The following is a 15,030-nucleotide window of genomic DNA, read 5'->3' on the forward strand; positions in this document are numbered from 1 at the left end:
AACAGATGAGTGCAGAGGAGACCCGGTCTGACCTCCGCCAAGCCGGTTCTTCTTTGGTTCAAAAGTTGCCAAATGTTTTCCTCAGAAAACCCAAATCACCCACTGGGCTCCAGAATTCCTCCTAGTGCACAGTGTAGGTAGTTCTGCCACCAGCTCCCAGTTCCCAAAAGGCTTAGCTTTTCCAGGGAGGAGCTGAGAGCGCCTCTTCCCTAGCTAGTTTCCAAAGACAAAAGGCAAACACCGACCTTGCAGAGTATTTTTTTTAATATAAATTTTTATTGGTTTTTTAAAACTATAAATTCTTCATAATTTTAACAACAATGTAAAAATAATATCACAATCACAATTACATTAATTGTTGTCTTGATTACCATTAAACATAAAAAATAAATCGACTTCCCCATCACCTCCATCTACCTCTTAATGAAGTGTTATTATCCTTCGTTAACATATTCTGATCCTAGTATTAATCTCATTCTAAAGTTTCATGTTATATAAAATTTTACATTCTGGATCAGAGTAAAAAGTAACCTTCCATTTTTCCCAGATCTTATACATTATCACAATGATTCCTTCAATTCTCCCCTTTTCCCTAGTTTCTCCAACTCCACCAGTTCTAACATTTAAATGATTTAATCCCTTTATTCTGAAACCTTTGTCCCTCTCCATTTGGCTGCATAAGATTGCAGCCAGTATAACATAAATTTAATCATATTAAACAACATCCTCTCCAATATTTTAGGGATATTTCCTGTTTAATCGATATTATTTCAGTGTAAATAATATCCCAGATCCATATCACAAGTCCACCCCTTATAAAAAAGGAGAAAAAACCAATATCCTTAGTACATTCCAACATTTTCCTTAAAGTAATAATCACATTTTCCAGTATACTTTTATATCAATTGATAGTCTATATAAGGAGGACTTGTTTACATAATCCCAAAATGATGTCTAAATCTTAATTCCACTACATCGTTAATAGCCATGCCACCCATCCACACTGTCAAAGCCTTCCAATCATATTTAAATCAGTCCTTTAACCATGGTCTAATACTTCCTTCTGCAACTGAAATAAGTCAGTCAGGTATGAAAACAGGATTTCTTTATGCTCTCTCATTTCCTCAGACAGGGTGCGTGTCCAAAAATAATTCTTTCTGGGCTTCATTTCCATCATGGCTTCAATCTGTGTTCCTTGACCTGCTCTCTTCTTCCTTATATCCACCCGTCCTTCCATGACTTTTTTAGATGAAAAGTCCATTTCTTGTATGTCTGATCCCTTTGTCACCAGCTGGTTATCTTCTTGGACTTCTGTCTTCTTCTTTGTATCCTTGTATTCTTCCATGACTTTTTGGACAGAAGAATCCATTACTTGTACGTCTGTATTTGTGGCCATCATTTGAATTTTCATGACTTTTATATCTTCTGTAACCAGATCCAACTTCTGATTACATACCTGTGATGATTGGTCAAGAGTCATCATCATTGAAATCAGTTGAGCCATCTGTGTTGATATCTGTTTTACTTGTTTAATTATCGCCTCAGAATATTTAGCAAGCATGTCCTGTACTTTTTTTTCCATGGTTAAATTCTGTAAAGTTTCCTTTAATTTCATAAGGGCAGGGCTACGAATTTAGCCAGATCAGGGAGAGGTTCCAGACATTTACATATGTAACTTAGTTAAAAAATTGATGGTCATCTAGCAGGAGTCCATTACATATAGTTGATAGAGAATATTTCATTGACCAGCTTAATATCTTTTTCGGGTTGAAGAAGTGAGTATTTAAGCTTAAAATAACTTTTTAAAGTTGAAAATACCAACGAGTTTTACCAGACGCTCTAGATCGGCAGAACCAGGAAGTATTCCAGGAGTTGCCTCATCGCGGACCTTCTATCGTCTCTTCTCTATGGTTGTTACCTTCAGGAATGGTTTTGGTGTAACACGAGTAAGATGAATTTCCGGTCCTACGACCTTCTTCCTGTTGATTTGCTTGTAGAACAATAGAGAGGGATATTGGATGAAGCACAGAGTCTTCCGGTCAAGAAATCCTCTTTGTTGTAAAACGTGGCTGGAGGACCTTTTTTACCCCAAGCAAATTCTCAAAGGTTTCTCCCTCCCCTTCCTTTAAGAACGCGTCGGATTGGCAGATCTTACGTCAATCATTCAAGCTCGTTGTTTTAGTTTAAGTTGATCAGTTTGATAAGGCTCCTGCTGCTTTGTCTGATGGATCTCATGCAGCAAAATCATCTAGTTCAATTAAGGGAGGGAAACGGTTACCAGGAATGTTTTCTTCAACCCCCTGTTATTCGATAACGCCAGTGAAAAGCGAAGGATTCTTATCTACTCACTTGGGCGTCTGGAGGTGAGGTTTTAATCTTGATGTAGTCCTTATGATGTTTATAAGGTGCTGGAGGGTAGATTCTAAAGCCGAAGTTGCGCGCTGGCGATTTCAATCCCTTCGTGCCCACGGGATCAAACGTCTGAAACTCCGGGGGACTTAATAAAGCTTCCTCGGAGTATTCAGGAGATCAAACCGCATATATGGCTGCAGGGAATTCCTGCTTCTCAGCCCACTTGCAAGGGCTGGATTGGGGTGCGGTAAAACACCCCAAATTACACGCAAACTTGGATTCTCCCCAGGAGCCCCTGGGAGGACATGGCAATCAGCCCAGCATCAGCACCGGAAGTTCAACACCGACCTTGCAGAGTAGAGGCTCTGGCAAGGGAGGGCTGCTTTCACAAAACACAAGTTTGGTAGGTGGTTTATCTAAACCCCAAAAAGGCACTATGGATTTAGGCCTGAGACCCCAAGAAGATTACAAGACGCCAATTAAAGGCTAGCAAATTTATTTAAAAGATAGTGCTTCGTTACAGGAAAGAAAGATATTTGTGGAGCAGTCAGCACAAAACAACAAAGCTTTTCATATTACTAACTACACATTTAGTTCTTAAGTTCAGCAATTGGCACAGCTTGTCAGAGAGAGTTACAAAAGACAAGATTGTTGGTTCAAAGGTTTTACCAGAGTTTCCAAAGTTCCAAGCATCTGTAGGTTTCAGTATCCAGAGTTTCCGTCAAACATTTGGTTTCCCCCTAAGGGCAAGGGGAATCCCAAAAGAGTGATGAAGCCATGACGCGGCCAGCACGCCAAGACATTCATGTCTGTGGATCAGAACAGGTTCATTTTTATTCTCCTCAATTACATCAGTTGATGGCCATCCAGCCAATGGAATTGCTAGGAAATCAATAAACTGGTAAATTAAGTGGCATGTTACCTCAATGCCTTTGAAGCTGAGGGTGAATTTGCATTTCTGCAGCAATGCAAAATACCTGGATGTTCTCATGGCTCAAGAGGTAACAAGCCGCTGACACATTTGTCTCCTTGGAAACAGATAGCTGTTTTATGGCCCTTGCTATAGGGAGTATGAGTTTGAAGTGGAGATCGCTGTATCTGGCCTTCAAAGACATTCCCCCAAACCAAAAGTTACTTCCCATGGGAATGGTTTGAAAGAAGGCTGTTAGCTGTCATCAGTCCTCAGAGTTTGATATTAAGACATAGAAGGCCTCAGCCTGAACCAATCTTTGGTAACTAAAAGAAAAGCAAGGCTGCTTTTCTTTACAATGAGGCATGGAGCTTTTGATCTCTATGTACATGCTCTAGAACCAGATCCTTCCAAAAAGCATCAAAAGTATATAGTAGTTTTATAGAACGAAGCACATGACCTCTGCAGGTCCTGACCCAGCTGAGGGTCCTCACTCATTGCTTGGAATATGCATAACTGGGGAAAGGTCTCCATTAGAAACTTTGTTAGCAGCCAGTCTTTTAAACTGAATGCAAGACGCTGATACCGGGGCTTGGTGTTTGTCAAAACACCCTCTTCCAGTGTTCTTTAATCTTAGTGATCACCTTCTAATCACCATAGCAAGTTGCATGCAGAGATCAAATAGTGTGGCACTCCAGGCGTTTCCTTTTTCTTTAATTGAAGGGCTGCATAAAAGTTACAACAACTAGTGGATGTGCATTCCAGCTAAAGAATGAATTTTTAAATGTACAGCAATATGACACATTGTTCAGTAGAAATATATTACAAAATTAATAGTGCAATCCTAAGCAAAGTTATGCTCTTATAAATCCATTGATGTTAATGCTCTGTTTAGGATTGTACTCTAGGAATTCCCACTAATCTTTAGACAACTTTGTTGATCTGAGAAGGACTGGAAATGGTACAGCTTTTTAAAGACGTAAGAATATTCTCAACAGAAGTGCATAATAGTACTTTCCAAGCAGATTTTCTTAGAAACCTATCTTTTAAGTACTCTTCATAACTTTTTGGGCTCTTGTTGTCCGCAACACTAACAGTTAGGCCAGTTTTTAGATATGGAGAATGTGCGGACATGCTACGTAACTTCACTAATGGAAAAAACTTTCATAAACAGCCAAGTTAATCAGTTGCATGGCAAATCGTTCCTTTAGTCAGGATATCACCATCTGTCTCCCTAACCTTGGAAGTGTTACAGCACCATGGTTTTCACATAGATAAAAACATTTTCGAACAATTTATCCAATTATATTGTTCACAAATAAACCTTCTGTATCCAGCATGAATGTTTTTGGTGAAAACCCCCCATGGGTGTTCACATTTGTTCTGATTGTATCCCAGGATAGTGGTGGATTACATTTTAAGGTGCTTTCAACAAGCCTTCTGTCAGGTACCCTGACTCTTAATCATTTGTTTAGATGTACTTGAAATCACAGTTCTGAGGGTTGGTTTGGCTCCCTTCCTTCCCATGTTGAGTCAGCTAGATGCAGACATTCCCATGCTGGGGATTATTACCCCAGTGCTAGCCCATGTTTAGCATGATATACAGAGGTGTGCACAATGATGATATACGCTCATAACTGGCTCATAGTAGGTATGGTGGCTGTATTAACAGAAAATGGTTCTAACTTACCAATTCTACTAAAAACCTGATTATGAGGCCCAGGGGAAAGAACCACACTACAATGTGTTGGAGGCAAAATAGGCCACAGCTTTTATTGACTACAGTCGCAGGATCACTGGCTCAGCATGGGGATGGATCCCTGTATAGGGTGACCTGCCTGCTGTCCAATATTACCCCATCCCCCAGCCTTCCTGCCAAGGGGGAAACAGTGGAGTGGCAAACCCGGGATCTGTAAGGACACAAGCCACTGCATGGTTCCTTGCTACCTGGTGGTGAGAACCAGCCAACAGCTCCTGAGGTGGGCATGCCATTGTATGGCTCCACCCCCAAGACTCCTTATGAGAGTCCCTAGGGGAAGATGGGTACGCAGGCACAGCCTCCCTCCAAATAGAGCTGTTCCAATGCCCAAACTGGCACAAGAGCAGGGCAACCCACCTGGCCATTGGCACTGGCCAGCTGACGGGCCTCCCCCTCCTCAGTCCCAGTAGGGTTGTGCATATCGATTTACCCAAACCGAAAATAAACCTGAAATTAGCCGTTTCGGCGATATTCGAGTTTTGGGTAGACCGAATACCAAAACCTGGGAATCTGCCCGAAGCCGAATAGGCAATTCCTGAAAAGCTGAATAGATATTAGGCTTTTCTGGGTTTCAGCTATTCGCCTTTGCTCAGATGCAGAGGTTTCTCCCATTTTTCTAGGGCCCCACAGTTGGGGCACTTTTGAGGTAGGGATTGTGTAAACAGAGCCAACTTGATCTGACAACCATTCAGTGGGTTGATCTGCAATTCTGCATCAAACATAAGGGTTATTTAAAAGATGGGGTTCACCCAGTCCCGTCTTGAGGGATATACCCTCCAACTAAAAAATGCCAGCTTCTACAGTTGCTGACCACCAGGCTTCTGAAGAAGACTTCTCACCCACGCGGATGAGCAATCTTCTTCACAAAAGCTGCCTTGGTCATGACTTTGGCTGGCTCCAATATTGCGCCCTGAAAACCCGCTGTCAAACTGAAGGTCGTCCCAAGTAGAGGCTTCATTTCCCCGCACTGTGACTATTTCTTGAAATCTGATTTTTGATTACTATAATAAAGGACTGTTCACAGGATGTCATTTGCCACCAAAGAAATGTTTTCTGTGCCTTATTTTTCTTGCATTTAAGCCTTTTCCCTCAGTTTAGAAGCAAATTTGCATGGTCATCATGCTATGTGCCCCCAGATACGAAGGGAACCCCAAGACTTTGAGGCACCAGCCTGCCAATCAGCTCTTTCTGCCAGTCCTTGGCGACGCTGAACTTCTGAACCTGAAAACTGAGGGACAGCTTGGCTCACAAATGCCTAGAAGATGGGGGCCACCCCTTTGCTGGCCCATAAAATTAGACCCCCTGTCCCAAAGTTCATCAAACTTTGGTGACTATCTAAGGAGAGTCCTGTGCAGCCACGCTGCAAATTTGGTGACTACCTCCAAAAGTATCCCCACAGGAACTTTGAAAAAAATCCCCATAGACTTATAATGGACCCGATTTCTTTGGGTAAACCCAGAAGTAATGCCAAAATACCCCTTTACTGGTATGGGAAAAAATTGGGCCCAATAAACCCGAACCCGAAATGTACCTTTTTTTTTTTTTTTTTTTTTTTGCATGAGTCCCCAGCCCCACTCCACAATCCCACTCCCAGGTGAGTCTGGGGTTTGCTGTGCAGTGCCAGCAGAGACCCAGATTTTCTCTTGCACAAGGGGAAAAATGATGGAGTTCAGAAGTTCTGTCCAAGAAACTTGTGAAAGTAGAAATTTCTTTAAGAGGGATTGCTTATGTACCCTGTTTGTCATTTTGATGGATATGGGAGCATCCTTTTCTGCACTGGAAAAATGTCCTGGCATTGAGTTGGAAGTCTTTTGCGTATTCTGTAAAACGTGCTGCTTGAGCTGCTCTTCCCTGATGTTAAACATAAAGTGTGAAGATTTCCTTGAGATAAGCTTCTTGAACAGTTTTGCTGCAAATATTCTAGATTATCTGAGGGCTTTCATCTTTAGTTTAGTGCATGAATCTTTTGTGAGTGTGCAAAATGTAGTAATACATTTATTTAGTTGTTTTTTTCCATTTTTGGAAGCATCCTATTAAAGACTGCATTAAGAAACATCAGGGAATAATATAGGGAATAATTAGATCTGATGTTAAATGAGAAAGGTCTTGTGATATGCAGGAAAATGCTTTCCTGGCATTAGAAGGATTTATCCTTTCCACGGGATTTAAACTTTTAAAGCTTTGAATGCAGATTTTTTTTTTAATGCAGAATACATATATAGTGCTTTTTGGAGACATAGTGTTTTAGTTGAATTTGCCTACCTGAGAAAAACAAAATCACTTTCCAGAAGGGAAATACACATGTACAGCTCTGATAGAAAGAAAACTATGGCTGTCAATTTCCAAATATTGGTGTAGCATTCTAAGAATTTGGAAGTGAGAATTCTGTTAAGTAGTATTAGGGTTTGTGGGGGCATCATCTATATAGAAAAGCTGTATATATAAAATGGCCTACAGTTACTATTATACAAGTCTCAAATTCCAAAGCCGGAAACAACTATGTGCAAGGTTTAGCGTATGACAACTGGTATTTAAGTTATCATAGCAAGATTTTTAAAAGCAGGAATTCAGTGCAACCTTGTTATTAGGTTCTCCCCTAGCTGCTCATGGCAAGTAACAGTTATCTGAGGTGTGACCCTGTTCATGAACTCCCCCCTCCCCAAAGAGACAATGCACATTTGCAGACTGACAGCAGCTTTTGGTTTTCACTAAGGCACTGTTTCACCTTTGTGTGCACACATGTGCTCTCCTTGGGGAAGAGACAGGCAGGAGATGCAGAAACTACCTTAGTTGAGAAGGGACCTTTGTGGCTTTTGTGTTTACACACACTCTTTCTTTCTTGCTGTGAGAGGGATCTCACCAGCCATAAAGAAAGAAAGAAAAACAGTTGCACTAGAATCCTACCAACCATATCAGAATGGTATTTTCCTCTGGGCAGCTGTTGTAATTGGAGACTTAAAAGTGAGAACAAAACTGATTATTTTTGCATGATTGTATGTATACATGCACTGTATATGAGCCTGTTGAGGTGGTTGGCGGCCTACTGCTCTGGTTGGAAGTAGGCTAACTGGGCTCAAAGAACAGAACAAGGGTGCCCAATAAAAGAGGGTGGGTTTGTGTGTCTTTCTCCATAGGGCTGGGGCTAACTCAGATTAACTCTCACACAAATGCTTTTGTAAGCTATGGATAACTGGATTTTTCTATGCAAGAAGGGGTGGCGGAAGATGCATACACAAACCTGGCAACAGACCAGTTTTATACATCAATTGGCTTGACTCTTTCATAACTTGGATCACTTACAGAATGCAGGAACTGCAGAACCAGTTTCTCAGGAAAGAATTCTAACCAGGTCCGTGAACACACCAGCAACTTACCTCACAATTTACACACGTCCAGTACGAAAGCATCCAAGACGAGTTTAAATTTCTGTTCCCAACGCGCCGCCTTTCTCCGCTGCATTTGATAAGCCCAGACCGGCACTCTCTCCACGCATGCCCAGTCGGCGCTCCAAGCAAGGACAGCGATTGGTCCTGCGTTAGTAAGGGAGGCAGGGGGAGTGCGGGGGTTGGCTGGCAGCAGGAAGTGGATGGAACATGCATTGCATGTTCCCACTTAAAGGCACCGGGTGTGGAGGACGCTTTATTTTTTTAATTCGCCGTATAAGCGGATGCGCTTAACGCGGCGAAATTGCACTCTGGAGACGTTCTCGGAATCCTTCGGGTGAGCTGAAGTGGGAACATGCAGGGAAAGCCTGCAGAATTCGGAGCTGCAAACGTGCAGTGCAGACATGGCCCAGGTTTATAAAAAAGCCCATCAAGTCCTTTTTTTAAAAAAGATCATGACCTTTCTTTGTAAAGCTTTTGAGACAGGTGTTACGTTAACTGCAGTTTGTACAAAGCTGTGTTAATTTTCTACATTATATAAATATTTTATAACAAGGTCATAGACTACATCTAGGACAAAATCTATATTAGAACACTCAAAGGAAGACTGTATTGATTGACATAATATGCAACCAGCATTATAGGTATTCACCACTTATTAGATTCCAGTCTCAGTTAGCAAAGTGTTTAATTTTGTTTTCTTTTAAAAGGAACTGAGAAAAACAAACAGCGTCAATGAATGGGTTGACGGTCCCTCTCAGCTTCACATTACTTGCAACGTAGCTAAGCAAGGTGAGTTAACTATCATAAAAAGCTACCAGTGTTTTAAATGGGCAATTCTTTTTCACATGTTGCTTGGAAAAGGAAGATGGAATATTCATGACACTGCAAAATGAAGGGGCAGTATTCATGCAATACCTTGCTGCTTTGTTTGTAATTATTCATTTTAACATAGGTCTTTCGAAGGTAAAAAATGTTAAATCACAAGCTTGTATTTCTTGATTAACAGTGTCTGTAGCGCACAAATAAAAAAATTTCCTACAGAATCTGTCGAGAAGCCAAATTGTAGCTTTTCTAGAAATTGTTTGTTAAAGCAGTGGGGTATTCTTCACGGACATTTGCTGCTGTTTCGATGCTGATTTGCATCGGAGTCTATTTTTGGTTATTCACTGCAGATCCGTGGTTTCCCCCCTTAGCAAAATAAGCCGGGTTAAAAGAGAGGCAATCCAAACCACTTTTGAAACAATCTTTCCTGTGAACACGTGTTTTCTTGCGCGGATGCCCATGAAAAAATGTTTGCTTCGCTCCCCGGGACGTCTCCTTTCTCCTCCCCCAAGAACGGTGATTGGCTGGGGGAGTTTTGCGCTCGGACAAGAATACCGCCCCTTTGGCTGCCTGCCCTCCTGCCTAGAATCCTGGCACTTCTCTCCCTCCATCCCCGCACGCCTTCCCCGCCCCTCGCCCGGGATGGGTCTTGGAGCTGGGCCCACACCTCCAAGCCCAGGGGGACGTTGAACGGACGGCTCCAGGGGGAGACTGGCGGGGCCACGCCATGTGCTCCTCGCGCGCTGGGGGTGGTGGTGGCGGCAGCTCAATCTAGGGCAGTGGGGGGGATCTTCAAGAGAAGAGGCTGTTGGCTCTTCTGCCCCAAAGGGGAGGGGGGATTTTTGAGAAATCGGATGGGGAACATGTGCATCCTGAGAGCGGAAAACCCAAGTCAAAACTCCCTCCCATCACTTTTCTGAAGAGGGGCGGCCAGCCTCCTCTTATCTCCCTCCTCTCTCTCGATGCACTGTGGCCGGATCATGGCCAGCGCGCAATCCAGGGGCCTTCTTTCCTCTCCCCCCCTCGCCATGCACACTGGCTGGATCGGGGCTGGCACGCAAGCTAGGAGCCCTCCTGTCTCTCACGATGCAATGTGGCCGGATCATGGCCAGCTCGCAATCCAGGGGCCTTTCCTCTCCCCCCCTCGCCATGCACACTGGCTGGATCGGGGCTGGCATGCAAGCTAGGAGCCCTCCTGTCTCTCACGATGCAATGTGGCCGGATCATGGCCAGCGCGCAATCCAGGGGCCTTCTTTCCTCTCCCCCCCCTCGCCATGCACACTGGCTGGATCGGGGCTGGCACGCAAACTAGGAGCCCTCCTGTCTTTCACGATGCAATGTGGCTGGATCATGGCCAGCGTGCAATCCAGGGGCCTTCTTTCCTCTCCCCCCACCCCCCATTCCCACTTTCAGCTAAACACTTCTCTGGGCACATGGATTCCCTGCCCCCCCAATCCTGTCTATCATTAAAGGGCAATGGGTTCCACATCTATAGAAAATAGAGGGAAGCTTTGAGGAAAGCGCTGCCTCCCCCCCCCCCCAATTTGGAATCTGACTGTTCCCAAAGCAGAACAGAGCGAGGGTGGAAGAAAAATGGAGGAGACCAGAGGGACTGGGGCTTGTTTTTTGCGCTGGGGCTGGTGAACCGCAGGAGGTATTCTGCTGGGCGGAGTTGGGGCGGAGCTGGGGGCAGGCATAAACAATGAGCCTGTTGGAAGGGGAGGGCTCCTGCAAAAGGGACAGACCAAACCGTTGTCAAATACAGCGTGCTTTGTTCCCATGAAAAACCAAAACTACAGATAATTGATGGGGATAAATCGCGGCCATGAAAAAAACATTTAAATCGTGTTTTTCTTTAGTCCGTGGCAAAACAGAAGCAAAATCTACCGTGAAGAATGCCCCAGTGTTTTGGCACGGCCTGAGAATGTGCATTCCATGTAAGGCCAGATAAGACTATCAGTGAAACTCTTAAGAAGAGTTGTACTCTTCTAAGTGCATTAAAGTCAGTGGGCATAGAAGTGTGGAACTCTGTTTAGAACTCCGCTGCAAGTCATACTCGGTGGAGAAACAGAAACAAAGGGCTGGTGCCGCAGCTGCACTCACAGTTTCCTCCTCAGAACGGATTTCCTTGTTCTGCCCCCTTAACCATGGGTAAGCAGTTCATCAGCACTAGTTATAGTAAATAATAAGTTGTTTTTAAATAGGATCTGAAACAATGTGCCTATGCATGGATCTGCTTTGCCATATGCACAAGTTACTGCTATACATGTAGGGAAGAGAAGCCCCCTTACATCCAGCGGCTACCATTGGGCATGTGAACTTCTTTCTTGCTGTCCCTGCTATTGGGAGGCTCTTCCCTATGTCTTGCTAAGCAGTCGACTTAGTGTAACATTTTCAAACCCTGCTACTTGATTTATTCTCTCTTTTCAGATGCAGTCTGTAACTGAAAATGGAGATCCTTCTTCTGGAAAACAAAATGAGGAGAAAACATATAAAAAGGTTACACATGTACTTTTTTGTCAGGATTATTTTCTTTATAAGCCAGCCTGTACAGAATTCTGTCTAAATTCTTTTGTTTATTTGAGATGTATCAAAATGAATATATTTTTTCTGTGTTGAGCATGGGAAAGTTGATAGTCATGATGTTTTCATAGATCCCAACAGTTTGCATGTTATCCTCTTAATGATATGCTTAATGTTCAGTAGTCTACCTGTGCCAGTTGTGGGTGCCAGTTCAAGTCATTGCAGGAAAGAGCATGCATGGAAGGAAAACAGCTAGGGATGGAACTTTCTTGATCCTTGCTTGCAGGAAAAAAATTAAGGGTATTTTGAGTTGTGTGTGGAGCCCAATCCCTGACATTGGGTAGTGTAATGTTTTTTTGTTTGTTTATTATCCCAATATCCTTGTGGCTTCTCCATGACCCACCTGACTTGACTTAAAGTTTAATTAGATGTTGCTGTGAATCTTTTGGCGAAGATGTCAGAGTTATTTGGTGTCTTTATAAAAAACTTGTTCTTATTTGGACTGACAGCACTTTTTGGAGAGGCAGATTTCTAGTGTGGGGTGTTTGCCTTTCACTGCAACGTTTTTGCCCCAATGTGCTAACCATTTGAAGTTCATGTGTTGGCAGATTACAACAGAACAGTATATCGGCTTGCTCAGTTCATGCAGAGGTCCAAAAGCATTGGCATGGTTCTAGTAGTGAACATCACTGTCTTACAGAGCAATCCTAGGCTGGTCTACTTAACATCTTACTCAGTAGGGCTTACTCCCAGGAAAGTGTCTTTAGGATTGCACTGTTAGTGTTGAATTAATGGCTTGACAGGGGAGTCATTTGCAACAGGTTCCCCATAATTCTTCAGGAGATTACTTCTGCTTCTGGGAAAAATTAGTTTTCAGCATTTCTCATGTTGAATAACTGAACTCTATCTAGTCTAGTGCCACTAAGTTTAGCATATGTTATGTAGCCTGTGTTTGAACTACTCGCTATACTGTGCAAATGTACAGTGTTTGTTGAATCTGGTCTAATATTTTCTAGGCATAAATTTAATATGGCTACGGTGTGCAAAAGATAAGGTAGTTAAGTAATTAAAAGAGGAATATTAAAATTGGCATATTATTTACTGGATCAATTTGACAACATGACCATGCAGAATTTTAGGCTCAGCAGTGTTCTGATTTAAGCAGGATGTGAAGACGTCTGAGCTTGCACTTAAAAGAGGGAAAAAACCTACTAAATTCTTTTTTTAAGAACAACAAATATTAGCTAAGGAGTGTTCTGCTTTTCCTGGCTGTTATTTCCTTGTGCATGGAAATTGATACTTTGAAAGTAACTTAATTTTTTCTTTAGACTATTCAGGTCTGATCGGTCTGAGCCAGCGTGGTGTAGTGGTTAAGAGCAGAGGACTATAATCTGGAGAACTGGGTTTGATTCCCCACTCCTACACATGAAGCCAGCTGTGTGTGACCTTGGGCTAGTCACAGTTCTCCTCTGAGGGAAGGGCATCTTGGAAGCTTGAGTGATTCCTGTTGCTCTTCTGGGGAGGCAGGACCAGTCTTCATTTCCTGTCTCCTTGGTGGGAATCGCCCTGGTGGATCCAGTTTCCGTCCTGCCTCTGAGGGGAGAGCAGCTTAGTTGCACAGCTCTGTGTTTAGAATAGGGGAAAGGGGGGAAAATCGACCTTAGCTTACCTTTTCTCTATACAACTTACTCTACTTGCTATACTTTCTATTATTCTAACTAACTATACTTCAACGTCTAGTTCCTTCTATTTTCATTTCTACATTTCTTTACATTGCCTTTATTCTGTCTGGAGCCAAATGGCTGCTGAACACCGACAAGCCGAGGACGACTTTCTATCCGGAGAAGACTATGAGATTGGGTTGGTTCAGTCCACTCAGCATGACATCGAAGCCCCTAACAGCTGCAATTGTGGTATATTAGAGACAGCAGAGGAGGAGGAAAGCAGTCAGGAGCCCAGAGGCTTGAAGAAGGCATGGAAGGACATGCTGGCTCAGCTTGGCGCCAAAAAGAAAGGGCGCAGTGGCAAAATGTCTGTGGTGGCGCCGGAGGCTGCACTGCTAATGCAGAGACAGCCACAGGCACCAAACGTTCTGTACCCTTCCTCCTCACAGGCAGCGTCTACTGCTGGTAATGTTGTTTCCCCCCTTTTGGCTGAAGCGGTGGGAGGACACTCAGTCATGCATACAGAGGTGGTGGACATTATTCACATGGCCTTGGATAGGCAATGGCAAGCCTTTCAGGCTATGCAACCCTGAATACCTCCATTCTCCCAGTTGGGCCCCTTGGGATCTCCTGGGAGTGTTTTCCCCCAACCTTCCTGTTAATGGATAATGAGGAGAGGAACTACTACCAGACTAACAACTCTGTGGGTAGACAGTGGCCCACTAAGGCAGCAATGCAAGCTACACGTACTGGGGCTGAGTCCAGCTACTGGGCCGATTTTCCCCTTTCCAACCCAGAGACTGAGGAGGATGAAAGAGAGGAGGGGGAATTTGACTCAGAAGAAGAGCCCTCCTTTGTGGAAGATCAGCAGCCCAGACTATTTCCCCCTGAAGAATTCCAGGGACTGCTCTCTAAGGCTATGCTGGCTCTAGATCTTAATGAAGAGCCTAAGTTACTGGAAGAACCTAAAACAAAAATTAAGAAATGGGTTAAAGAGTTATTTCTCAGAACTCATACCCAAAACAATGTGGCTCCTTTTCCTGAGTTCTTTCAAAGATCAATGAAATCCAAATGGGAAAATCCTACCTCAAATAGGTACCCCACTAGTACAAAGTTGTATAAATCCTTTGTACCCCACTAGTACAAAGTTGTATAAATTAGCTTCTCATGCAATGTATATGCTAAAAATGCCCTTAGTAGATGCACCAGTGGCAGACATTGAGACCCCTGGCTTGGTGTCTGAGGATGGCATGGGGTCCCTCAAGGATTAACTTGATAGGAAGGCTGAGTTTTTAACTAAAAAGGCTCATGAGTCTTCATCCCTAGCCATACAAGCCAGTGCCACCACATCCATTTTTGCTGAAACTCATCCAATTAATGCCAGTGGACAATTGCAGGATTTCAGAAGGCCTAAATAGAGTCCTGAAGGCAGTAATCATTTTTGCGGATGTCTCCCTGGATACCATGACTTTTTCAGACAGGTCTGTTGCTTCTACATCTGGCATTAAGAGAGCCCTCTGGCTGAGAGAGTGGCAAGCAGACTTTAAGTCCAAGGCAATCCTTATGGCATACCCCATTCAAGAGGGATGTCTGTTTGGGGATAGGTTAGATAAA

The 15,030-nt window shown here is 43.4% G+C and overlaps 1 protein-coding gene across 1 annotated transcript in view; it reads left to right on the forward strand.

Moving 5' to 3' along the window:
• The first annotated feature begins 9,090 nt into the window (after nt 1-9,090).
• Nucleotides 9,091-15,030, forward strand: part of PIP5K1B (phosphatidylinositol-4-phosphate 5-kinase type 1 beta) — a 74,520-nt gene continuing 68,580 nt past the window's right edge. The window contains exons 1-2 of the mRNA XM_056848978.1: nt 9,091-9,196; nt 11,660-11,728. Of these exons, the coding sequence (XP_056704956.1) occupies nt 11,660-11,728 (69 nt within the window). The 5' untranslated portion in view covers nt 9,091-9,196. The remainder of the gene's footprint in view (nt 9,197-11,659; nt 11,729-15,030) is intronic.

Source organism: Euleptes europaea, chromosome 4 (genome assembly GCF_029931775.1).
Source record: "Euleptes europaea isolate rEulEur1 chromosome 4, rEulEur1.hap1, whole genome shotgun sequence".
NCBI lineage: Eukaryota > Metazoa > Chordata > Lepidosauria > Squamata > Sphaerodactylidae > Euleptes > Euleptes europaea.